At 40.4% G+C, this 26,393-nt stretch overlaps 1 protein-coding gene across 1 annotated transcript; it reads right to left on the bottom strand.

The window, feature by feature from the left end:
* Positions 1-1,261: 1,261 nt before the first annotated feature.
* EDNRB (endothelin receptor type B) lies at positions 1,262-24,702 on the bottom strand. The gene is made up of 8 exons (XM_032402804.1): positions 24,601-24,702; positions 23,266-23,801; positions 8,130-8,242; positions 7,791-7,995; positions 6,262-6,411; positions 5,761-5,894; positions 5,119-5,227; positions 1,262-3,639 (listed from the first exon to the last, which is right to left on the bottom strand). Exons 2-8 carry the CDS (start codon positions 23,749-23,751, stop codon positions 3,505-3,507), a joined length of 1,332 nt encoding a protein of 443 aa, XP_032258695.1. The 5' UTR covers positions 23,752-23,801; positions 24,601-24,702; the 3' UTR covers positions 1,262-3,504.
* Between the last annotated feature and the right edge of the window lie 1,691 nt (positions 24,703-26,393).

Genomic DNA, 26,393 nt, shown 5'->3' with positions numbered 1-26,393 from the left:
TGTTCACTGACTTGAGGTCAATTATATTTTCTCCCTCCCTCCCTCTTTCTTTCTTTCTTTCTTTCTTTTCTTTCTTTCTTTCTCTCCTTCTTTCCTCTCTCTCTCTCTTTTTCTTTTTCTTTTGGTGCTTTTTCCATTACACATGCTGCCTTCCTAACATGATGGGGTTATTCCTTGTGCTCACATGAACCTTGAATCCTGGAAGTGTCCATTGGGATTTTTCAATTGGGGTATACTCATTCAATCTTTTGATTATTTCATGTTGTCACTTCTGAGGCCAATGACTGAAAGTAAGTCATCCAGAATTCTCTTCACAAGCTTGGCCTCTATGGTATTTGGATTTCTGGACATTTCCTTCTTAGGACTGCCACATCTTTTGGTGTTCTTCCAAGAATCTAAACTATATTTATTCTGTCTACTTTTACTATAACGAAATGCACATGCATTATTATTATTAATATAACTTGACAACTAACTGTTCAAGAGAAGGGAGGCTCTTGTCAGTGACCGCATAGGGTACTGCCTATGCTTGCCCTTCCTTTACTTCTCACAGAGCACAGGAATTCCAAACTCCTCTATCTCTAATGCTCAGCTGAGATTAGGCAGCTGAAATCCAGCAAAGGTCAGGCGGCACTCATAGAAACCTCTGGAACACTAGGCTGGGTTTTGTCAGACAAAGAAAAGGATTATGTGCTAAGAGACACAACACATGAACCTCAAGAGCAGTCAGTAGATGGTTATTTAATGCTCGTTTCCTTTTGCATTGTATTAAAATTTTTTTATTACTTTGTCTCTTATCAAATAGGAAACTTGCATTTTATTAATCTCATCCTACCTCACACATAGCAAACACTCAAAAGAAACTTGTGAAATGAAGTGAGTAATCCCAAAAGCTCATTTCAACCTTTCACCTTTGACCTTTGGTACAATAATGATTAAGCAGTGAAATGCTCCAAAGGCAGGCAACCAGAGATTGGTAGATAGGAGGGGCCATTGGAAACTATCATCCAGATAATCAACCTCGGAAAACTGAATGTCTGTGTGTATGTCTGGTTACTCACAACAATAAAACACAACAACGAGGACGACAACTGGCCCGGAGACCAGAAACCTGGCATTTTAATTTAACAACTTTTATACTTCCTTGATTATTGTATGCTTAACATAAATAATGTCTATTTGTAACATTTGTATTACCTTTAAACACTTAATCAATTAGTATTTAAGAAATCATTCCTGTGCAGTAAAAAATAAGCTGGTCTTTTTTTTAAACAATTTAAATTTTTATTGATTTTGTTTACATAATAAGGAATCAGCAACCACAGCAGTTGCCACTTTAAGTGACCACAGGAAAACAAAATATATAATTCTTTTACATGCTTATATTACAATTTTATAAAGTTCACTACAGCATACCCATGTTTTGCTATAAGCTGTATTCCTTTGGCCATATGGGTTTTATGTCAAGAGATCATGTTTGTTTCTTACCAGCTTTTATCAGTCTGCTAAAATTTTGAAATCAAAAATTTTTAGAAAAGTTACTGAATGCAATTTCATTATAAATAGTACATGTATATACTCTTTGTGTGCAGTTTCAAAATTTGGCAAGATGATTACAGACCATAGTCCGATATGGAGAAGGAAAGGGCGCTGGGATATAAATGAGGAAGAAGAACCAAAACTCAGCACAAGGTAATAAAAAGGAGCTAAAACTTAAGGAGGACAAAAAATATATTAATGAACTGTGAAGATATTAGTCACCCAAAGTGAATTTAAAATCCAAAGCTTGAAATGTCTTTTGTGTTGACAAGCATCTGAGAAAATGATTGGGGAGGAAATAATCAACAAGACCGTGAGTGATCTGTAAATAGAATCCATGTGGCATGTGAATTAATTATTGTCCTTTCTTTTTGGCCACATTGTTGGGTTTTGGTTTACTGTATTATCACATTAGATGCTGACAGAGAACCACACTGCTAGCTCATTTCCGACATGTGGCCCAGGGTTACTAAAAGAAAAAAAAAAGTAGAAACTCTGTTATATTTTAAGACGGAGCTAAAGCTCTTGGGCCCAATTTATTCCTGAAGTCACCCTGAGAACATTGCGCTGTGTTTTGCTGGAACAGAATCAGGACCTTTTGCATTGATGTGACGGGGCAATGACGAACGTCAGGCTAAGAATGGGAATCTATCCCCATGGGTTTCCTCCCACCCCACCTCATTTCCTCTCCCTTCCGTTCTCTCTTGGACATATTTTCACACACATATCATCCCAAGTTAACCTAAGGCACTTTGCTGGGGAGATGAAAGAATGAGGCAATAATACACAAAGAGCTCTTATAGTCCCAAAAAGCAGTTTTGCCTGTATGTGACTAAAAAGCACCACGTCGAGAACTGTTTTCTAGTAGTTATTTACAAAAATAAGACAAAAATTAGTAATAAGCTTTACAGGTAGCTGTTAAATGGATTAATCTCTGTGATTTTAAAAAATAGTATTGTCATTATCATATTAGACCTATGCCAGAGACCATTTTAACCCCTGCCTGTGGGAGAGGATGCTGCTTTCTCTGGGGCCGTGTGGACCCGGCTCCAGGCGCCGCGCATCCTGTCCATGATGACGTTGCAGGCATTTCTCCCCCGTAAAGGTATGAACGCTGGGGCCAGCCCTTTGTTTAATCATCTGCATGTCGTATATCGTAGCTAAGTATTTACAGATGACAAAACTAAACAAATAGTGTTTGAACTACAATAGTGAAAGAACAAGAATGTTTTAATAATCCCCCCCAAATTGTAGGTAACATTTTCTCTGCAGAGTACATGAATGGGAGATTTCAAACAGTCTTTCGGGATAGCATTCCAAAGCTCCTCTCTCTTTCCCTTTGTGACATCTGATCTTCTCTGAATGTCGAAAGGTTAATGATTTTCAAAAACCTCAATCTCTCTTTCTGATACTACCTCCTGATCCTCCAAATAGGTGTCTAATGTCACCAAAATACACCAGCTAAACTGCTTTTACATTGTCCAACCAATGGTGTGACACCATGAATAAAAAAGGTCTTTCGAAGGATTTTATTTTTAAATTTTAAATTGAGTCATTTAAACTTTATTTAAAAATTCCATTTTACAGTGACACCATTTTCCTTTATATCAGATTCACATTAATTTAAAAAATAAACTTCTTTAATAAGAATTCAGAGTGAGCTCAGCTTAAACGTAAGTGGGGCACGAGAATACTGGAAGCTATCAGGAGCTACGCTGAAGTGCTGATTGTAAAAAATTAAGTGCTTTCACGATGAGGCTTTCTTAATTCTCACTGCTTTTCTTCTCCGGCTGTAAACAGCTCACAGAATGCCATGTGTCACTGTGAGTGTTAAGAGAAGAATTACTCTTACATTCTTACATTGTTTTGTGCAAGCACACAGTTGTTTTGTTTGGCAAATGCCTCATTGTTTTAATGACTTCTGTCCAGAATAGAGAACATGGCATTAAGTGAATATGCCTTCTTTTAAGATGAGCTGTATTTATTACTGGAACGGAAGTTGTCATATCCGTGATCATTAGCTTTGAACTTCAAGCACGACTGCTTTTCCTCCAAGGACTGTTTTTCTTCAAATGACTGGCACCAGCAGCATAAGCACGACTGTCAAAGCAAAGGAACTCGTTACCATTCACGCCAGCGACACAGGGGTGGCTCTTCCTACTTTCTAGGGTTCTGGCTTTCTTGGCATGATCAGGAGTTCTCGGCCTCTTTCTTTCCAGGCTCTCTTATTTTTCCCTTTAACAACATATAATCACGTAAGTCGTGTCTGGTAACTTTTTAAACTAGAAAATACAGAGAAAAAATGTCTATCGTGAAAACTCATCTTTTCATTAAGTTTAAAGGGGAAAGCCACTCAAGGCTTGATATTTACTCTTGATTACTTGAGAAATTCTCGTAATACTTGATAAATACATACGTCAAGACGTTTTCCGGTGCAAATAGAAATATTACACACATCAATAAGCACGACTGTATATGTGCATGTTTGTAGAAGTGTGTGTATGATTTATTTTAATAAAACTGTGCTGTGTGTACTATTCCATAGCCTGCTTTTTCTCACCTGATGGTGTCATAAACATCTTCCCACGTCAATGAACTTAGCATCACATTGCCGGTTTTTGTCAGCCGCACGTTACGCTCACGTGCCTTTTCAATATTGTCACACAATAAACTTATAGGGTATATAAATGTCTCAGTTTCGTTCATCCAAATTTCTTTTCTTGGATTTTTTTTAATCCAAAACTTTGTTCCTACTGTTTGCTTTCTGAGAATCTCTCTGTCTAAGAAAGTGGGAGGTCCATTGTTTTCTGTTCTATTAAATGAGAGTTGAACTTGATGAATGTTCTATTCTAGCTCTGCGATCCATGAGTGTATGAGTGGGCAAAGAATTTAAGACTGACTTAGTTCTACAAGGAAACTAAGTTCTTTCCAGGAATGAACTACCAGGGATAAATGGATCATGTCCATATCAGGGAAGGGGACCATTTCATTCATGTTAGATTGTTGAAGGAGTGAAGGAATGGATGGATGGATGGTACAATGCAAGCAGCCAAATCAAGAATAATGACACATATTCCACATCAAGTAGCGCATCTCTGTTATATGAGCAAGGTGGAAAAGAGGAGGTAAAACCTGAATTAAATGTCTTCATTTGACTTGCTATTCTCACGTCCAGATGAATATTATAACTAACTGAGTTATAATCCAAACCATGCTGCACAGTCCAAAACCTACCAAAAAAATGGTAACAGTGCATTTAATTCATGTTTAGCTCTTATTTTATCATATGATATCTGTCAGACATTAATGCATGTACTTTTTGCTAATTTTCTGAGCATTTCTATGAGTACCACTGATCGGTTGAGGCAGTAGGGAGTAGATGACGAGGATTTACAGGCAAAAATCAAGTACAGTGATTTAAATAGAACTCATATTTTTAAAAAAAATCATCTGTGATGTAATGCAAGGGAAAACTGTGAAACAATTCACTAAATCTCTTTAGATAGAGGTATGAATAGTTTGGAAAAGTTATATTTGATGCTAGGTCAAAAAGAGCTTTTTATTTGGAAATACTCCTACCTTAAAGCAGTTTTTGAATCTTTTGCTCACCAAATACAGAGCTATAGGATTAATGCAGGAATTCAGGGAAGCCATGTTGATGCCGATGTAGTCCAAAACCAACAAAAAGCTGCAAAGAACGACCGAAAACATGTCTGTGAATAATACACTGCTTTATGCATGTATTCCTGACAAACTTGGGAAGAAAACTTCACTAACTTTTGTGAAGAAAAGAAATTATCCATATCCATAATTTTTGGCTTTATCACTGGTCTTTGCTAAGGATGACTCCTCTCTCTGTCTCTCTCTGCCATCCTGCCCCTCCGCCCATGCCCAGTTCTCTCTTTTACAATAAAATCTCATTTGGAAGTGCTGAGCTGGCTGCGAAGAAGGCTTTGCAAAGTGCAAAGGAGAATCGGAGCTGGTATTTCCAATTGTGGCGCCAGCTCATCATTTTAACAGCTCTGCCTCTCCATTCCCAGTGTTCTCACAAGTCCCCTTGATTCTTTCCTCTACAATAGGTGTGAAGATAAAAAATGTGAATCTTAATTGCTCCCTGAGGGCTAGCAAAATGGTACTCTCTCTGCCTACGGAAGGGATCGATGAAAAAAACCTTCTGAATGGCATTTACTTACAAAACTCTGTCTATTTTACCTTTCTTACCTCAAAAGTTCACATCTATTAGGATCATTCTGATCATAAAGCGTGAGCTTCAAAATCCTGCTGAGGTGAAGGGGGAGCCAGCATAGAGCGAAGACAAGGACCAGGCAAAAGACTGTTTTGGCCACTTCCCGTCTCTGGAATAAAGCCATAGCAAGAGACTAAATAGATGGTTCAGATAATCACAGCGGTCTCTCTTCCCAAACAGAACCTTTAATATTGTTTACAAAAAGTCACTGGTATTTGTAAAAATCCTGAACACTGAGCTTTAAGTTGAATAGTTAATATGAATTAGAACCAAAATGACTATAGATTCATGTATAAAAAGTAATGGCTCTTTCTAGATTCTTTTAGATTATGTAGAATAGAGTATCTCTAGATAGATATTCAAAAAATACCAGAAGCAAGAAAAAGGAAATATGCTCTAGTGTATAATAATTTTGGTTTTTCTTATTCATAATCATCATTGTAATCGTGAGTCAGCACATATTTCTGTTCTCTTACCTGCTTTAAGTGGTCATTTAGAGCAATCTGCATGCCACTTTTCTTTCTCAACATTTCACAGGTCATCAGGGTATAAAAAAAGGCAGTGATGGCCAATGGCAAGCAGAAATAGAAACTAAATAGCCACCAATCTTTATGTGTCTTGTAAAACTATGGAGAAAAGAGAATTGTATGATTAACATTCCTCTGTAAAAAAAAAATCTTATATGCCAAATGCTAAATTAAAAAAAAAAAACAGCCAACATACTCATCAAGGAATAATTATTCTAGAGTAGATCCATTTCATAAAGGCTATATAGAATCTTTCAGGCCACATCTACTGAACAAATAATTAAATACTTATACTAAATGAAACAAACTTTCCCTAAAGAGCATTTTAACTCTCTAAGGCAGTGTGCTGTAATTATGCATAAAAATTTAAGCAATTGAGGAGATTAAAATATACGGTATTCCAAATACGTTTGCCTTTACATAAGCAAATTATCCTTAATGCATTTGTGCAAAATACCACATCTGAATATGTGAAGACATCCTTGTGTTTAAGGGAAGCTTTCACTCTTTAACAAGTCTGTTTTCTGGAAAAAAATCGATGTGGAAAGGTCTATACAAACCATTTTGCTAAGAAGTGTATAAATCTAACTTACCAATTGGAAAATCAAAGCTGCTTATGACTTATGCCTTTTCTCTTATTCTATTTCTGCTCTTTTTTCTTTGTTTTTAAACTGTTGCTCCAGATATATCTTGTTGGAGCAGAATTTATGTAATCCATGCAGTACTTTTCCCTTTTAACTGATAAGAAACAAGAAGTCCGCAATCTCATTCTCAATTTCACATTAATGTCCCTCTTAATTCTTTTCATTACCATGATATATGCAATCCCTAAAGTTGTGTATGGTCTTCTTATATGTAAAATAGAAAATAATCCTGGGTGACACCTGGACCAAGTACATGAACTCCTCTTGACCCATTCTGGTGGGAAGAGTCTTTTACACTTAAATTAAGATCTGCCTACAAATACCAGCATTGCCATTTTCCCCCTATTTCCTGATTCAACGTTCTTGAATAAGTGGCCAAGATGAAAAATTCTTTGCAATGGCGGCTCTCCCTTTAGAGAGAGGACAGGCTTGCCTTTCAGAATCCATCCACATCAGGGCATCTTCTACTTGATAATTCACTGAAACATCCAGTCCCTCTGATGACTGCTATGTTGTCTTATGCAGAACATGCAGTACTTGTCAGTCCTTCTGGGGGAGTTGAGTAGAGAAGCTATAAATCCAGATCGATTCTCTCACGTGAACTTGGTTTATCTGCATCCCTGGGCATTGGGGAATTCTTGCACAAGTAGTGACCTAGCTTCCTGCAGCATGGGTCATTAGTCACCCTTCGCCCCACAGTCCTGGGGCTTACACTCTTAATTCATGCCAAGGACAGTCATCAATCAATAGCTTCCCAAGAAGGGAGGATCAGGGGGGAACGTAGCTAAATATTTATAAGGCAAGAACAGAAAGGAAAGAAAAGGTAAAATTCACCTGCATGAAGGCTGTTTTCTGAGTAGGAGGAAGCAAGCAGATTCGCAGGTAACGTCCTTTGTAGTCAAAGGTTATCATATCAAAACCCACAGCTTCAGGGACAGCCAGAACCACGGAGACCACCCAAATTAAAACAATTTCTACTGCTGTCCATTTCGGAACCCCGATTCCTTTAATTCGACTCCAAGAGGCAACGGCTCGATATCTGAAGAACAAAACAGAATTATCTGTCAAGCTGGCAGAGCCTGTTTTATTGAATTACATAGTTTATTTTCTAAGTAACACAGCAATCACTCGTATAGTGTTCAGGATATAACTGGCTTAAATATACGCTTTTACCTGTCAATACTTAGGGCACATAGACTCAACACAGTGATGCCAACGGAGGCCTTCTGTATGAAAGGCACCAGCTTACACATCTCAACTCCAAAGGGCCAGTCCTCGGCAAGCAGCTGCATTGAGAAGACATGAAGGTCTGTTAGGGAGATAGCCACATAGTGCCCTCTGAACCGCATTACTTAGTGGACTATAATTAACATACGGAGTAAGATAAGCAATTCCAGTTCTTCTTCTTTTCCTCATGGACTACCCCTTTGAAAAGCACCAGTGTTCGATATATGGATCAGGAGCGTGGTTGGGAATAATGAAAACGCAGCCAGTTCATGAGAATTTGTTATGCATACACAGTAGCTCAGGCTCAGGATCGCTACCATGGGGCCAACTGGGGTCAGTCTTGTAAGTTCCCCTTAGAAAACGGAGCCTGCTGCCCTGCAAACCGCTCTTATACAGTCACGGGGTCTCTCACATGCTCAGGTCATGGCCAAACCAAAATACAGACGATAAACGGTAATAACAGATAATAAACGTTCCTCAGCTGGGGAGACTAGTCTGCTCCTACGGAGAACAGTGTGTGCATTTGTATACTTATTCTTTACTGTAGTCAACTTGACGGCCCAGTAACTCAGCGGGAATAGTTACTCACTGCTCCTTGAACACCCCAGACACACTCCTGCCTTCGGGCTTTACTCTAGGTGTCTCCTTATTCTGGAAGGCTCTTTCCCCACAGATCCACTCGGCGAACTCCCCTGCCTCCTTCAGGTTTTGCTCAAAGCTAATCTTTTCAACATGAGCTACTTTAACCACATTATTAGTACAGTACCCGGCCAGGCTCCCATCTCTCTTACCCTACTCCACTTTCCTTTTTATGTATAGCACTTATCAACAATTATTGCATGTATTATAACGTTTACTTGTTTGTTTTATTTCATTTTTGCTCTCTGGAATCCCTGGAGTTTAAGACAGAATAAGGCCTATGCAACTGCCTAATGTAGTTCCTGTCACGTAGCGGATGCTTAATATTCAAACCCCTAAAATATATAGGCACCGGCTCTACAGTGAGCAAAAAGACAGAGTTCTTGCTATTATACATATATTTCTCTTCGTCTGACTTCAGACTCTGCAACCATCTATTGTTAAGCTCAGTTATTTTCTTCCCTGGGACAACTGGGTGTGCCCCACACTGGTTAATGAATCACTTTAGGTAAACATCTGGATTGAGTGTTCATGAGGTTTTGAAAATAAAGAAAAGTTTTTCAAATTGATGTTTTTAAAAAATGTTTTAAAGAATAATCTTCCCAAAGTGAAAACTATTTTGAAACACAATTGAGTCTTTCCGTCCTTTCACTAGTGAGGGTCCCTTGTGGAGTTTGTCAAGCTGGGGGATTGTTTTATAATGGCACCAAAGGCTGAACTGTGTCTAGTATGAATATGACTTGGAGCCCCAGCATGAGATCAATTTCATTTCTAAGTTACCCTGACATGTAGGCCAGATGGTGGCAAACTTACCACAGATACGCTTAATCTAGGGTCCTGGAAATCAACAGGGCCAGGCAGAGGGTGGAGGGGGCCAGGTGTAGGAAAGTCATTGGTATCAGTCAGTAATAGAGAGTGGCGGGGTATGGGGCAAATCCCATCTAAAAGGAGAAGCTGCTAAAAACCATGACATGATTTTTGCCAAGAAATAAAAAAACAAAACAAAACAAAACAAAAAACTTCTTGATTTTAGTCAAAAAAGTTGGAATTTTTATATAAAACCTCATAATTATAAAAGGTGTCAATTAACTCATATTTTTAAAAAAACACTGTCATATAACATTGTCTTTTTTTTATTTTTTTATTATTATTTTTTTAAAGATTTTATTTATTTATCTGACAGAGAGAGACACAGTGAGAGCAGGAACACAAGCAGGGGGAGTGGGAGAGGGGGAAGCAGACTCCCGCAGAGCAGGGAGCCCGATGCGGGGCTCCATTCCAGGACCCTGAGATCATGACCTGAGCCGAAGGCAGGCACCCAACAACTGAGCCACCCAGGCGCCCCACATATAACATTGTCTTAACAAAAATATATCTGTGGGTCCGACTAGTCTCTACTTGTGACTTCTGGATTAATCAATTGATTCAGAATTCTGCTCATTCATTCATTCATTCATTCAATAAGCACTTATTGAGCATTCAATATATGCCAGACACCATTCTGAGTACAGGATGCATATCAATAAACCAGGCAAACTTCCTGCTCTCATAAAGCTTATAATCTAATGAGGGAGGTAGATTAAAAAAAAACAAACAAATATTCAACATGGTGTCACACAGGTATTGTCATCATATGAAGAAAGTATGGTGGGATTTTAAGTAATTTCTTGATAGGCTTCTCAGCAAGGTCTTTCTGAAGAGGCACCATGTAAGGGACCGGACTAAAATAAGAAAGTAAGCCATGCAAAGAGCATTCTGGACAAAGGAAAGAGCAAGTGCAAAGGTCCTGGGGTAAAAATAAGTAAATAAGCCTAGTGGGCTGAAAGGACAGGAAGAAGGCTATCAAGGCTATAGTGGCTAGGAGATGAAGTTGTAGAAGGAGGAGTTGGAATAATTTTTTAAGGTAATACATTGCAAGCTTTTCAACAGGGAAATGGCACGGTCTTATTTATGCTTTTAAAAAGATCACTGTGGCTGCTCAATGTGGAATAGAATGTGGGGTCAAGCCGGAGCTTGTGGTGACCGGGGGCTGAATAGAATGGGTTATAGACGAAATATATTTTGAAGGTAGAGCCAGCAGGACTTGTTATGGGTTGGATATAAGATATGCGGAGTCAGGAAATTTTAAGAGGTTTGTCATATGAATGGTGGGACCATTTACTGAAATGGGGGAAGACTCAGGATACCTCAGGTCTGAACCAGCTATGAACTGCCAATTGCCCTTGGAAACATAAGAATAAAAAGTTTCCAACCAGTTCCAAGGACTCCACCAGACCAGCTTGCTATAAATTAACCAGACAATATTCTTTCTAATAATTCTGATTATCCTTAGATGAATTGGGGGAAAAAAAAGGAAGAAAAAAAAACTGACACTTATATGGCACTTGTGATGGGTTTTCTAAGCACTTTACACATACAGTATCACTGAAATCTCCAAAGGAATCCTGTAAGATAGTACTATTGGTGCACATTTTATAGATAAGAAAACTGAGGCACTTAGGGGTTTATTAACATGTTGTGTTGATTTTCAATATGTCCACAAATTCTCGGCTACTCCTCCCTTCAAAGGGTGAAGCCTCATTTCCCTTCCCTCAGAGATGTGGGTTGGCTTTAATAATTTTCTTTTAGTGAACAAAATGTGGCCAAAAGGATGAGGTGTGATGTCTGAGACTAGTTCACAAAAGGCCTGTGGCTTCTTCCTTGCAGTCTGGTGGATCCCTCATTCTCGGGGAGACCAGCTGCCATATCAGGAGGGCACTCAAGCCCCTTTATGGACAGGCCACCACGGTGAGGAACTGGGGCTTCCTGAAAATGACTGGCACCAATGTGTCAGGTGTATGAATGAGAGAATCCTCCAGCTTTAGGCAAATCTTCAGAAAACTGCAGCACTTGGGAAATATCTTAACTGCACCCTCATGAGAGAGAGACTCTGAGCCAGAACCACCCACTCTGGTTCCTGAATTCTAGACCCACAGACAAAGTGTGAGATAATAAATGTGTATTGTTTCAAGCCACTAAGTTTCGAGGTTATTTGCTTTATCTCATTAGACAAGTAATATACTTGGTTTACTTGGTTTATTACTCACATGGTTACTTGTCCTTGTAACTTGGTTTATTACTCACTTAAGTAACAGATGCACATGTGAACCCATACGGTCTGGTTCTAGAGTCTATATAGTGTTTTGCAGAAACTGACCATAGGAAAAAAAGATGGTTTAGACTTAAATCAAGATTAGTATTTGTAAACCCATAGTTATGTGTCAATGGTAAAATATCTAGACGCAGAATAAAATTTCTCCTAATCCTCTAGCTATTTTATTTCTTTAGAATATTTTTATTTTTTTAAAATTAAAAAAATGTTTTAAAGATTTTACTTATTTATTTGACACAGAAAGAGAGAGAAAGAGAGTGAAAGAGCACAAGCAGGGAGAGTAGCAGAGGGAGAGGGAGAAGCAGGCTCCCCACTGAGCAGGGAGCCCAACGTGGGGCTCGGGCTCGATCCCAGGACCCTGGGATCATGACCGAAGCCAAAGGCAGACGCTTAACCGACTGAGCCATCCAGGCGCCCTCACCTAGCTATTTTATTCATATAATATCCAAAACTTAGGAAATTATCAAATATCTTATTGTTTCAAATCATATCCAAATATGCAAATATTAGTATCACATAGGATTCAGATGAATCAAGGTGAATGAGTGTTCAGGCCGCTGAAGGGAAAGAAGTCTGGCCAATGGAAATGAGCTCTGCACTGAATCCCGGCCCTGTTTTGAGGTTACTATTGTTTTTGGCTCAACCTAGAAATTAGATGATTGCTCTTCATACCACTGGGAGGCCTGCAGCCCAACCTCTGACCCAAGTTATCACAGGGCACAGGGAAACACAAACTGAAAATTGTAACTATTCTCTTCAAGTTCAACACAGAGATAGTCAGAAACCTAATCATAACTGAGGGATTACAATTTTCTAATCTACCCTTCCAAAGGGAAAGGAACTGCAAACTAGGGAGTATTAATTAACTTTCATCAGCTTTCAGCTTTTCAGACTTTCAATTCAGGCCTGAATGCTGCTGGTCCTGAGAGGCCACAAAAGATGAGAGACAAAGTGCAGGCTGTCACTTCTATTGTTTCATAATGAGAAGGGTGACTGTGGCAACCCCTGCCTCTCTCCAATCAGAAGGCGTTGTCGAGATGCTGAGGAGGCAGACACCCAGTCACAGAAACCAGGCCCACTACTGATGCTCATCTTGGTCTTAATGTCTTCCAGTAAGTCTTGGGCAATCTAGTGCTGGGAGCTTATTTAAAATGCAAAGACATCAACCTCTTGTTTAGAGGTAAACAAAACCCTGAGTGAAGGTGAGAGAAAAGCTACTTAAGTTTAAAAACAAAAATCACTCTCAACCAAAATGCCATCTTTACATTTTGGTGAAAGAATGTTCTTAGAGATTTTTATGATAACTGGAAATTAATTATTTCACTATTTGTTGACAAAAATCATGACATCCAACACCTAATTTGAAGTCCAACAACATAGCTTTCATTTTTGTAGGGGAAATTGATGCTCTTTATTGCAAGAGGAAGCAATTCTAACTCTAAACCCAGCAATAATACACTCTTATTCCTTATGCTTAGGTTTTTTTTTTTTGAGACTTTACCCCATTCAATTAGAAAACCTAAGGGCAAGATCTGAATACCAGACACAAATCAAGCACATAATCAAACAGGTCTCCCTAACTGCAAAGTCAATGTTAGAGTTCTGTATTGTTTCGAGGTCCCTGTCACATGAATTAAATTTTTAGCTCCTGCTTAAAATTAAGTTTGAATACATATTACCTACCATTTATTAAATGTGAGCCAGTTAGAAAATACTCCCATTAACTGTTACTGGTTTTCACATCATGATGGCTCATCGAAAGAAGAGCTTTTGTTACTGTTAGGTCCTATAGCAATGTGGTGTCCATTTGACAAATGAGAGGCCACGCTTGTGCTGATCCCTTTCCCCTACAGCTTATACTGCTTCTCTAGAACATTTCTTTTGTATGAATAAAAACAAATAATCAACACTAGATTTAAAAAAAGACGTGATCATACTGATTATAAGGTTTCTACTCAAAGATGACCATGAGTTCATTACTTTATGTTGGAAGAGCTGTTTGAGAAAGATAAAAGGCCATAGCATCCAAATACATTATTTTTATATTACATTTAAAAGTTATTTTTATATTATGGAGTTTTTTTCTTAATTTCTAAAAGGATAGATTGCTTGAACAGGAAATAAATATCCTTTCTTTATAAGTATTGTTGAGTCCTACAAAGTCTCTCCAACTGGGGGATTTACATTTTTCATTTCTCTTTTTAATTAAAAATTACATTCTTGAGAAGTTAAATGGAAAAAAACCCTGTTAATACATACCAATGTTAATGCCCAAAGGAATCAAGCCCCATAAAGTCAGGAAATTCGGAAGTTAACCGTCTCGCACTAATAAATGTTCAATCGCCTCATTAACCATATATATACACTATTTTCTTTTTCTATTTTTTTTTACTTAAGACTATATACTGAGCTTTAACTGTTTATTTGTTTCAGAATATTCTGTAACATTTATAATGTCCAGCATAGTGCCTGGCACCCACAGTGGTCACTCATTAAAAGCTTGTTAATTAGCAGTGAATGAGCACGTGGAGGGATGAAAAGAATGAATGCGATCGTAAGGCAGAAATCTTGTGATTAAAATTTTTGTCATGAACTTTCAGTTCTCACATTTGAAGCAAATTCTTTAGAGAACGGAGATGGCTATGCATTTATTTTTTTGTATCGTCTAGTTCAGGCCCTTCCTTCCTCCTTCCAGATCAGGTCTTCCTGACACATGAAGCCAGGGTCCTGAGGGATAGAGGGTGACGGCTGGCTCTTCTCTTTTTGGAGTTCTGCCTTCCAAGCAGGCTAGAAAAGGTGAAAAGCAAAAATTCCTCTCTGTCCTCTCCTACTCAAAGCTGCCAGGGAAATGACTGACATAAAACAAACCTACTGTTTCTCACCATCTCATGGGACCCTATGAGGAGCGTGAGTTGTAAATTTGGTGGAGATGGATGCCCTAAGCATGGAGATGCTGTAGGAGATGATCGTTTCAGAGGCTGGGTGAGCCACGTATTAACACCAACCAGGGTTACTTGGCCAGATTGCTGTGATGAGCTGTGAACATTTCCTTCAAATTGCTGGTATTATAGAAATGTTTTTACAATAAGAGTCAAGAGAGGTAAAGAATGGAGCAGTTGTGTTTCACAACTTTGGGAAAGGGTGTATTTTTCTGTTTTATCTCTGTTTCCTGGAGCAGATAAGAGTTTTTCCTGCATTCGAACTGGCTTTTTAAAGATAGAGCACCCTCATTCAAGGATTTCCATTTCTTTTTAAAAATCACATATAGGGACAGAATTTAAAGTAAGCTGATGGTCAAGTACATAGAAAATATTATTTTGACATACGGTGTACCCATGCCCTTGGGGACAAATATCAATTACAAGTTCCATCCTGCATCCATTAAAACACACTTAATCACTTAAGGATTAGGTCGTGTGAATTAGAAATATGTGGTCAGCAATAATGCCAGCTTATCCCCCAGGGGTGACACTGAAACAGACCACAATGTGAACAGTGCCCCCTGGAGTTGTGTGAGACAGAGACTCTGTCTCCGGGAATCTGTTGCAGGCACACCCCAAAACAGGGGGTGTTTCCTGCTCTGGAAACACTCCTATGACTTGCTGAAATGGAATGATGACTCCATGAAGATGAATTAAGTTTCTTGAAACAAAATCTCCAGGAGAAGCAAAGAGATAGAGAAAAAGATCAAAAATAAATGTCTTAGGAGAAATTTAAGTTCACTTTAAATATATTTTCCTACTAGTGTTACAATGAAATCTATTTCGAAGTCTATAACAGGCCAATGAAATCTATTTCCAAGTCTATAACAGTCTATAACAACTCTCCTATTATCTGAACTTAAAAGCATATCCATAGTTTGTGCTTAAAAACTCCCTGACACATTACACATTCTGAAGAATTCAACAAAGAGCATTAAGAAATGCTCTTTCCAAACCGAGCATATTAGTAGATTCACTTATCTGAACTGTATCCTCTAAGATCACTATGACACTTGAAGAAGCACGAATTACAACTTGATGGTCTCATGGCTCAGAAAGAGACTTGCAAACTTTGTGAAGTCCACAAACCTTATTAAATCATTTCACATCTTAAACCGAATTCTGTCCAGACACTATCTTAGGGGACACTGGTAAGCTACGATGAGAAGACATTTGATTACTATGGAATCTAAAAGCCCTTTAAAATAATTTGAAAACACTGAGCGAGGGGGGAAGAAGATATGTACAATGTAAACATCCAGAGAATAGTTTTCTTCCTTTCTGGAAACTACAATGGAGCTAAAGAGGAAAGAAGTAGAGAGAGGACACAAGTCAGGGGGCACAGGTATGGCTGAGAGTCTTGGGGACAGAGAACGGCGGAGAATTGTGTCAGTCCACTTTGCTAATACATTTCTGACTCAAGCATGAGCCTCTTTCTCTCTCTTGTACCACCACACTTTGGCTGTTTTCTTATTCGTTTACATTTTCACCAGAGAGTCTACAGGAAAAGAGCAATAATCAATCTCTAAGATAAAAGCACTGGGAAGAACAGAAGTCTAAAATGAGAGAACTTGTTGGCTAAGGTATACCCAACACACCACACTCAGCTATTTCCAAAACATAATCAACCTCGTCTTAACTCTGTAAAGTCTTGAAAGAGAATGTTTCACATCATAAATTATATCTTGAATCTTATTTCAACTCAGGCTCTATCTGTCAACACCCTTTAAAGCACTTAATCATTTATTAGCATTTGGCATGTTTCTCTAAAACTAATCAACTATAAAACATATTAGCCACACAGAGATAACCTTATATGGTTTTTCTTTGAGAAATGAAGAACATGGCTCCCCAGCCTTGAAACAACAGGGTTTTGGCTCTGTCATCCTCTTGTATAGCTATGGAAATATCTTCAATCTTGACCAACTCATTTAAAGTGAGTAAAGAAAAGATGTAAAGCCTTTGATAGATAAGCCTTCGTGTATTAAAAGAAACATTGCCTTGATATTTTAAGAGGCTTGGATTTATGGAGTGACCAAGTGGCAGATCAAAGGTAAATACAAGAAGTACCATAAAGTTAACCTAGGGAACTTTCATTGCCCAAGGCCACGAGTTTGCCAATCATTTTGTCACAGGAATCCACGTGTGGAGCAATGGATTGGGAATATGAAATCTTGAGGTCCTGGGTTATTTGAATTATGCTATTGACCTATTATTTAATTATGACTAATGTCCTCATATAAGAACAGGAGCAAACTTCCTCCTTTTTTCATCTGAGCAGTTATAAAAAATATGATTAGAAAAGTCCACTGTCCTTACATTTTATGTATAACATCTTTTGTCAACAAGCATCTGCCTGGTATTGAGAGTTGCAGGCACTATGCTAGGTGGGTGTTGGGCTATTAGTTTTATTTGTCAGTTGATTCTAGGTCATTCAGAGCTAATAGTCTAACTCTTGATTAGTACTTTTAAAAAGCTTATACTTTAAATGTGTTTAATTGGTGCTCCTTAAATTTTCTTTGCGTTAGGTAAATGAATCTCAAGGTATCTAGGTTCTGCTTTGGGTTCAAAGAACTTCTGCTACTAGAGCATCTCTAAATATTACTAAGGGCGCCTGGGTGGCTCAGTCGTTAAGCGTCTGCCTTCGGCTCAGGTCGTGATCCCAGATTCCTGGGATCGAGCCCCGCATCGGGCTCCCTGCTCGGCGGGAAGCCTGCTTCTCCCTCTCCCACTCCCCCTGCTTGTGTTCCCCTCTCTCACTGTGTCTCTCTCTGTCAAATAAATAAATAAAATCTTTAAAAAAAAAATATTACTAAAATTTCAGTAAAATATCTCAGTTACTTAGCTGGGGATGGGAAGAGTGTTATTATCTTGGAAGAAATCAGACTCCCTATCCAATGATACTTTTACTTCATGTATTGTTCTATGTGCATAAACCCCCACTTATTGACCAGAAAATTATAATTTCAAAAGTTAAATTTGATGGTGTTCAATTGACTTTGACTTCTAACTGTGAAACTAGTCAATTACACACAAACTTGTTAAGTACTAGAAGTAGTCTAAGACTGGAAGTGAGAAAGGTAAGTTTGTTCAGAAAGATAGTGTCACAAGCAGGAAATGTCTGATTACCTGTCAAGGTCACTTCACTCAAAACTCATTTGTGGATTCAGTGAAGCAATTCCACATTTTTACATGCCAGCATTTAAATGTTAGGTGTACCCTACTTTAACTAGTTAAACATTAAAGATCAGCAATTTTGCCTCTCAGAGTTACGAAGGCAGGCCCTTTGCTTCTAATAGTAGCCTACAAAATCTTAACAGCAAAGCCATCCAATGGCACTCCACCACCACTGGACAGCTGATTAAATGTGGATCTTTATCAAACTAATGTTCTTATCGGTTACTGTCTTACAGTTCACAAGCAGATTTGTTTGCAAATGCAGTTTGCTTACACATAAAGGAAGTTATATTTGAGAATTAACTGTATTAACTCAGTTACCCACGCAAATATAGCACAGACTGAAATTGTTAAGTAAAATCCAGAGATAACTTAAAAACTTATTATTTGCCCAAGAATTTTTAATTGCTTGAGAAGTTCAAAGAAGTTAAATAAATTTTAGCTTCAACTTGCAACCAAGCTTTGTTAAATATCACCGCTAAACCAAACCAAGCCAAACCAACCAACCAACCACCAACTAACCAACCAACCAACCAACATAAAACCTTCACAGCATCCAGAAGTACGCCTAGCTCTTTTGCTTTTTACACAGCTTTGACAACTTTGACATCAGTGCTACTACCACTTAGTAGTTAGACAGATTCTCACAGGCAACAGACATTTAGGTTACCGCATTCATTGCAGTCTATGCAGGAAGGACACGATTAGCTTGTGAATAAGGAGAGATTCATCCTCCCATCAGATACTTATAAGTCCTGGCTTTTAGTTCAAGTATAGATATAGACCATGCACATGTTGGCATGGTGATCCATGTATATATTAGAGATAGACATTAATACATGTATATCTGTATGGAGAAGTTACATAAAATAGTGATTCAAACTAAGAGGACCATAATAACTTTGGGGCACAATATAGAAATATCTATCAAAATCACAAATGCATATATCCTTTGATTCAGGAATTCTAGTTTAGAAATTTATCCTGCAGATATAGTCACACATGCGTGCAAAGCCATTTATATGAATATATTATTTGCAGTCACGTTTATAATGGCAAAAGCTGAAAAAAAAACTTCAAAATGTTCATTCTTATTCATACATACACACATTCTAGTAACATTTATTCTTTGCTTACTATGTGCCAGGCACTGTGCCAAATGATATTCACCTGTCCGTTTGTATATGTATATATGTGTTAAATATACATATATACTTTTAAATGTCCTCTTTGAACGACTGCATTTTTCATTTTCATCTGGACGGCCTGACGTATCATAGCGTGTTAGAGCCCTACCATGTGCTGCCGAGAAGGGTAAGCCAGGCTCTTCTTTTCAGCATATTTAGGTGAATATGTGAAGCACTTCAACAGCTTCTCTCTGCTGGGTGTCTTAAGACACCTCTCTGGACTTTGTCAGAGGATTTCCTCTCTGACACAAGAGACCTGGTGAGAGGACTGACTCTACCAGGGAGTTTCCATAGACCCAGTGCCTTGAGGGAGTCAAGGCAGAACAGATCTATAGCCTGAGGTTTGTCAGCATCTCACAGCAGCCCCTCCCTGTGAAGTTCTGTCTCAATTTCCAGCAGTAGCAAAGACTATAACATTTTGGGGTTTGCCAACTTTTTTGAACTCTGGATTTACTGAATTCCAGATTAATGTAATAGATTCACACGGACGTTTCTGGTCCCTTGGGTGTGCCAACAGATGGGATGGGTGGGTTCTATGAACCCCTCAGAGTTTTGTGAATGTTGTGTGTGTGTGTTTATGATAAGAATGAAAATTTGTTTATGTTTTATATATAGATATATAAAATTAATATGCCATATTAATTATAATATATATATATAAATTTTATATAGTATATACAACAAACTGGATTCTGAAAGAGAATTGTAAAACCCCACAGAAACAAAATGAGAAATCACTGGTTTAGAGATTCAAGTCTCCCACTTTAGGATAAATTGAAATGGCCCTCATAATTCACTTAAGTTACTTTGTGTTAAGTATCATGCCTGACTATGCTGAAATTCTAAATGCATTTTTAAAAACTTACTTATATGTTATCACAGTTATTTAGGGGAATAAATGGCTTTTAACTAGTCTGAATTGGGTGTTTGGTAAATAAATCTTCTGGAATAACAAACAGCGATATTATCCATATTATATATTGCAGAACATCTGAAAAGGATTTCAGGAGCTAGAAATCTTCAAATGGGGTCGCCTGCGTGGCTCAGACGGTTAAGAGTCTGCCTTCGGCTTAGGTCATGATCCCAGGGTTCTGGGATGGAGCCCCGCATTGGGCTCCCTGCCCAGTGGGGAGTCTGCTTCTCTCTGCCTCTCTGCCCCTCTCCCACTGCCCTTCTCCCCACTCATGCTCTCTCTCAAATAAATAAATAAATCTTGAAAAAAAAGAAATCTTCAAATGACTCAGATTAGAATTGAAAACATTTGCCACGTATCTTATTGTGTGTTAGTGTATCATATAATTCCACCAGTGCACTCAAATGAGGTTCTAACAATACTCCATGCAGGAGAAGGGCATGCTGGGTCTGAGTTCACTCCGTGCAGAGGGACAGGGAGGACCACAGTTTCTAGGACCAGATGGATGCATTGGAGCTCTAGTTTCATCACTATCCAGTGGTGTGACATTGGGCAAGTTACTTCTTCACCTCTCTAACACGTAGTTTTCCCATAAAACGGGGATGACATAGGATTTCTTGCAGTGATTTAGTGAAATAAACCAAGAACCTGTGCATAATAGATGGCATCCATTATTATTATATTATGCTTCAAGTGACACAGGTTTATGCCACTATAAAAATAAACCAACGGCTCCCATGTAAGATTCCATGTTGGCAAACCTGGCAATGGGACTTTATCCCTTGTGATGGATTTGTTTATGACCAACATAGATGACTAGATGGCCAGATTTGTAATGACTCATTAGTCTGTTTACTTCAGAAGTAAAAACACAGCTTTAGCAGACTGAATGGCTTCAGGCAAAATGATGTAATTTCCTAGGCAAATCATAAAGAAAATTGAAATGGAAGTAAAAGCTATGTGCCCCCCTGGGAGTCAGATATCCTCAGGTTGATCGAGTGTAATCATTTGACCAGATAGACAAAGTAAGATGGTCCTGGAAGAGCTGATTTCAACCGGCCTAGAAGCAACCCATCTACAAGAAAATGTCCTCAACCCCATCTTCCATACAGCACTTCAGCTGCTGGCTGACTTAAGGTCTCAGACTGAGTTGGACATGTGGGGTTTTCTGAGACCTCCCCAGAGAGAACTTTCACAAAATTCTCTGCAAGCCTAGCAAACCTAGATGGCAATCTCCCTTTTCAGAGGGCTCTTCTTGTGCTTATTTAAAAATTTCTCAATACCTTGTACTCTATAGTTTCTCAAGTTAGTTTTGATGAATTGAATTGGAATCCTTTGCCAAATTGGAATGGTAAGACTTGGTCTGTGGGACTCCCTAAAGAAGTAAGTGCATCACTTCTGGCTCTAATAGAACTGTCACTGCATTTAAGGGACCCATTTCAGACTGTGCCTCTCCCAGGAAACACTCAGACTTCAGAAGAACCAGTTACCATGCAGATTTTAGGATTTCTTCTATTTATCTACCATTTGTGGGAGTGTTTCCTTCTAGAGCCTGGCTCTTAATTTGAATTCTATTTCTAAACTTCAGAAATTGCTAAAATTCCCTTAAAGAATGGTTATTTGGATTAGGACTTAAAGGCATGCCTTATGGTGACTCCTTCTCAACAAAGATCTTGAGTTCTCCTCCCGCCCCCGCTGCCACCAATGATGCTTTTCTAGCCCTCCATGCCATATTTTCCCCTTGTACTGAGCCCTGGACTACCTTCAGGCAAATTCCCAAAGCACATTCCCATTCCTTTACACTTTGGTTCTGTTCTTCTGTGTGATATTCCTATTACTGAGCATGATGGGTAAGCAGTTTTACATACTTGCATGGGCCTTTAAAATCTTCTGTTGGGCCTTTAAAATATTCTGGTTCTTTCACTTAGGCTATTTTTCTTAGCACCACAAAACCCCAGTAAGTGGGCACTAACAGCCTCATTGTAGGATTGAGGAACCTGAGACCCAGCGACGTTGGGATGTGTCTAGAGTTCTAAAGCAACCTGGAGTCAAATAGTGTGGGGGTTTAGGTCCTGCCCTAGCTCTCCCTGCTGTTTCCTCCGATGCCCGTGGTAATCGCAGTAATGTTAGCTACTGAAATCCTTAGAGATTTTGCGTTGAGCCCCCTTTGGTTTGTTCACAAGGTAATCGATGAGGGTACAACTTGCACTCTGGACTTGATAGATTTGGGCTTGATTCCCACCTCCATCTCTTACTAACTGTGAGACCTTGAACATCTTATCAGTCATCTGTAAAATGGTGAAATACCTACTTCTGGGTTGTCAAAAGTAGTAAAGGGAAGTAACCTATCCATTTCAGTGGGCCCACTGTAGACCTGCAATCAAGAGACGGTACACTACAGTCATTCACAGCAGGGGGACTGTGTTGGTGTACTCACTTGTCTGGCTCTCTTGCTTCTAGCCCATTTGTTTCCTAAAAACCCATTCCATCCCCTCTACTTTCAGGGCCCTCCCCAAAAATGCTTCCCAAGGTTAATGTGCATATGAATCACCTAGATATCTTAAGATGCAGATTCTGCTTTTCTAAGTCTGGACTGCACTTGCAGTTGTAACAGGCTCTCTGGTGATATCAATCCTGCCAATCCACGGACCACACCTTTGCAGAGAGAATGGACCCGGTGAGCTGGGCTTAGGGACTAGATACTTCAGGACCAGTGGTTCTCAAGCTTTACAGTTCATCATCATCACATGAAGAGCTTGTTAAAATATAGACTACTGCACTCCATCCCAGAGTTTCTGAATCAGCAGGTCGGAGGTGGGGCCATAAAATATCATTTCTAACAAGTTCCCCAGTGATGCTGATCCTGCTGCTCTGAGGACTACACTTGATCGAGGCTTAGCCTAAGGTTACTAAAGACCAGTAGGGAATTTATTTCCCGTGATAACTGACTTTAGGAGGCGATGGATCTTCTTGAGTAAGCGTTGCATCTCCCTGCTCCTAACTAGGCACCCTCCCGTCGATATTAACCCTTTACCTTGTAGACAGTGATGGGGATGTCAATGATGATGTGCAGCAGGTCTCCCAGAGCCAGGCTGGCTATCAAGATATTAGGGCCGTTTCGCATGCACTTGTTCTTGTAAATGATTCTCAGCAGTGTGGAGTTTCCGATGATGCCCAGCACGAACACCAGACAGGACACCACCGTGTTGATATACTTGAAAGTCTCCTTGATCTCGGTGGATTTTTCGCAGGGGGGAGGGGAGAAGGTGCGTGGCGGGGCTCCAGGTGTTCTCCCTGCTTTAGGCATCTGCGGCGGTGCAGAAGACCATTGCACGCTGGCGTTGGAACCCCTGGGCCAGGAAACCTCAGTGGGGGGCGTCGTTATGTCTCCGGGCCCCAGAAGTGGCAGAGTGGCCCCGGCCGGCGGGAATCCCCTCTCTTCTCCCTGGACCCCCGCCACGCCGCAGGCGAGGATCAACGCCACCAGGGCGCGTCCGCGCCAACTTAGCAGAGGCTGCATGCTGCTGCCTGCTCCAGTGGGCGTCGGGTGGCTGCTCTGCAGCTTGGAGTCTGGAGACCAGCAAGAGAAGAAAGGCAGGACGCTTGGGTCAGCTACCCCAGCCACGCCCCTGCAAACCCGCTCCGGCAGAGCGCAGCCGCGCGGCTACTACCCGCGAGCAAATGTAACTCAAGTTTGCGCGCCAGTGCTGCACTGGTGCGCGTGACCCTCCTGCGCCCGTCCACTGCCCTTCCCGATCCAGCTTCCCCCGTGTTTTTTTTCTCCCTGGCGTTCCCCGGGGGGATAAGTGACTCGCAGTGGGGCGGGGCATTCTGGAAGGGGTGTGCCAGGGCGAGAAGGATGGGTGCCCAAGGCAGAGCTCTGAGTTCCTTGGTGTGCCCCGAGGAAACACGTACGTTCTGACTAGACACGCGTGGGAACTGGGAAATCAAGGCAGCTAGAGGCCAAGGGCATATGCCAATCTCTGCATTTTGCTCCGCAGGGAACGCGGATACCCGGTGTCTGAACGCCAAGACTCCTCCGGGCGGATGAAAGCCGCTACTTCCCAGCTGCCTGCGCTCGGAATGCCCCGGAGCCCCCCGGAGAGCACCGGCTGACTGGCACTTCGCAACTCGTCCGACTTGGGGGGAGTCTCAGCATTAAGTCGGAAGCCTCTGTCCCCTTTAAGTGGCTTCTGACTCTCATGCGCTCTCCTTTACTCCAACAACACAATTCATTGTATTTTATACATCTTTTCTTTTTTATTAGATTAAAAAAATATATATATATCCGCAACTACTAACCCGACCTGAGGCCCCAGGACAAGGTTCAATCACTGATTTTAATTCCACACCAAGCCGGAGTGTTTACCTCGCGAACCGGGAGCACCAGGCGCAGAGCGACGAGCGGGGACCTCCTTCCCGGGAAGCTCTGCTCGCAGCTCGCCTCCAGCCGGCTCCGGGGGCCAGCACGCCTCCCTTCAGCCGCGGGCGGGTCTGACTCTGACGAAACGCTGAGGGAATGCCAGAGCAAGTAGCCTCCGCAGCTTGCTCGGTCGGGGTCTTTGCTGTCCCTAGACAAGTACTTTTATTCATTCGTCCCTTCGCCATCAATCACCGCCAGACTCCTCCCGCGCCTTCCGACCGCTCTGCAACCTTTCCCCCTGGGCGATGCCTGGACAGCATCCGCAGGAGCTGCCCGCTGGAGAGGGCAGTCCCCGGCCAGGGACGCGTCCCGAGGGCCTGTTGGTTGTCGGAGTTCTGAGTTCTTCAAACGACCTGCCTAAACCAAGGGCAAGTTTTCACGCAGCCGGAGAGACGCGCGGGGCCTCCAGACCCGAACAGGGTTCTGTATTTAAGTTAACCTGGACTCTTCATGAGGAGTGTGACTTTGCTTTCCATTAAGTACCCCGCGGGGATATATCGGCCTGGTTGATTTGGGGGGCCCTGCTCTTTGCTGTTTTTGATTTGCCCGCAAATTTCAAGTCCACGTCGCTCCCAGCACAGAAGAGCACGATTCTTTCTTCTCCAGCTCTGTCACTGCCCTAGGAGAGGACTAAAATCCCTCCTTCATTTCTGCTAGCTGCTGCAATTCTCCTTTCTTCCTGCTAGTCCTCAAGTGTTTTGTCAGGCCATCTCTGGGTTTTTTTATACTGTCCAGGGATTTGATACCCATAGGGGACATATAAATAATCAGAAAGCTGCCGTTCACATTCAAGGTGGTATTTCAGCAATAAAATAAATTCTTCCTATCCATTCTTGAACTCAGTTTTTATGGGGTAGAGAGAAACAATGGTGACTGGCAGTTTTACCCAAAGATTGTCTAAAACGGGTCAGATTCAGGCTGTGCAGTGCACACTGGATATTACTCTGCTGTCCTCCACTCCACTAAATCCCTATTCTGTCTGTAAAATTTCATGCCCAGGAGGAACCATCCCATGTGGTAATTCACCTAGAGACTAGGGGGCTCATTCTTGGCTTCATGGCCAATTAATAGCATAGATGGGACAAGAGTCTGAGAGTTTTGTCTCCTATGCAATGTTTCCTGGGAAAGTGGAAGTAGAATGTTAATTTCTATTTAAAAAGGTGAACTTTAAGTGTGAAATATGGTCTAAAGAACATAATGAAAGTGTAAGGCTAAAGGAATGAGAAATGTGGTCTAGGGCTGTGAGTGCTAATTCCAAATCAGGCTATTTTGGGTGTAGTACTTATCCTCCCTGTCTGGGAATAAACAAGGTCAGCATTCAATTGCTTCATAGCTAAGTAAAAATATAAAGTGTTATGTGAATAAGGAATCATATAGATACATTTGGAGTATGACTATTTTGCTGCTTGGGATTTGCCCTTCTTACACAGGACTCTCCTCATACATCATGCATGGAGCCCCTGCTGATGAGGCCCCTTTCATTCTCCCATCTTCACCACCACCTTCATTCACATTTGGTGCACCCAGTCCTGGATGTCTAGGCACACCTCAGAGATCTTGCAGGTTCGGTTCCATGCCGCTGCAATAAAGCAAATACCCCAATAATGTGAGCCAAATGAATTTTTTAGTTTTCCAGTGCATATAAAAGTTATGTTTATACTATAGTTTATGAAGTGTGTAATAGTGTTATGTAAAAAAACAAAACAAAACAGTGTATATACCCTAACTTAAAAATACCT

The sequence above is a fragment of the Phoca vitulina genome, unplaced genomic scaffold (assembly GCF_004348235.1).
Source record: "Phoca vitulina isolate PV1807 unplaced genomic scaffold, GSC_HSeal_1.0 scaffold5, whole genome shotgun sequence".
NCBI lineage: Eukaryota > Metazoa > Chordata > Mammalia > Carnivora > Phocidae > Phoca > Phoca vitulina.
This window is presented reverse-complemented; position numbering and strand designations above follow the sequence as displayed.

Excerpts from the sequence above, each read along its gene's own strand:
- EDNRB (XM_032402804.1), bottom strand. The coding sequence starts at position 23,751 with ATGCAGCCTCTGCTAAGTTGGCGCGGACGCGCCCTGGTGGCGTTGATC. Across the intron at positions 8,243-23,265 it reads TCCCCATCACTGTCTACAAG|CTGCTTGCCGAGGACTGGCC; the intron begins GTAAAGGGTTAA and ends TTCTCAATGCAG. Across the intron at positions 5,228-5,760 it reads AATAGATGTGAACTTTTGAG|CTTTTTGTTGGTTTTGGACT; the intron begins GTAAGAAAGGTA and ends CGTTCTTTGCAG.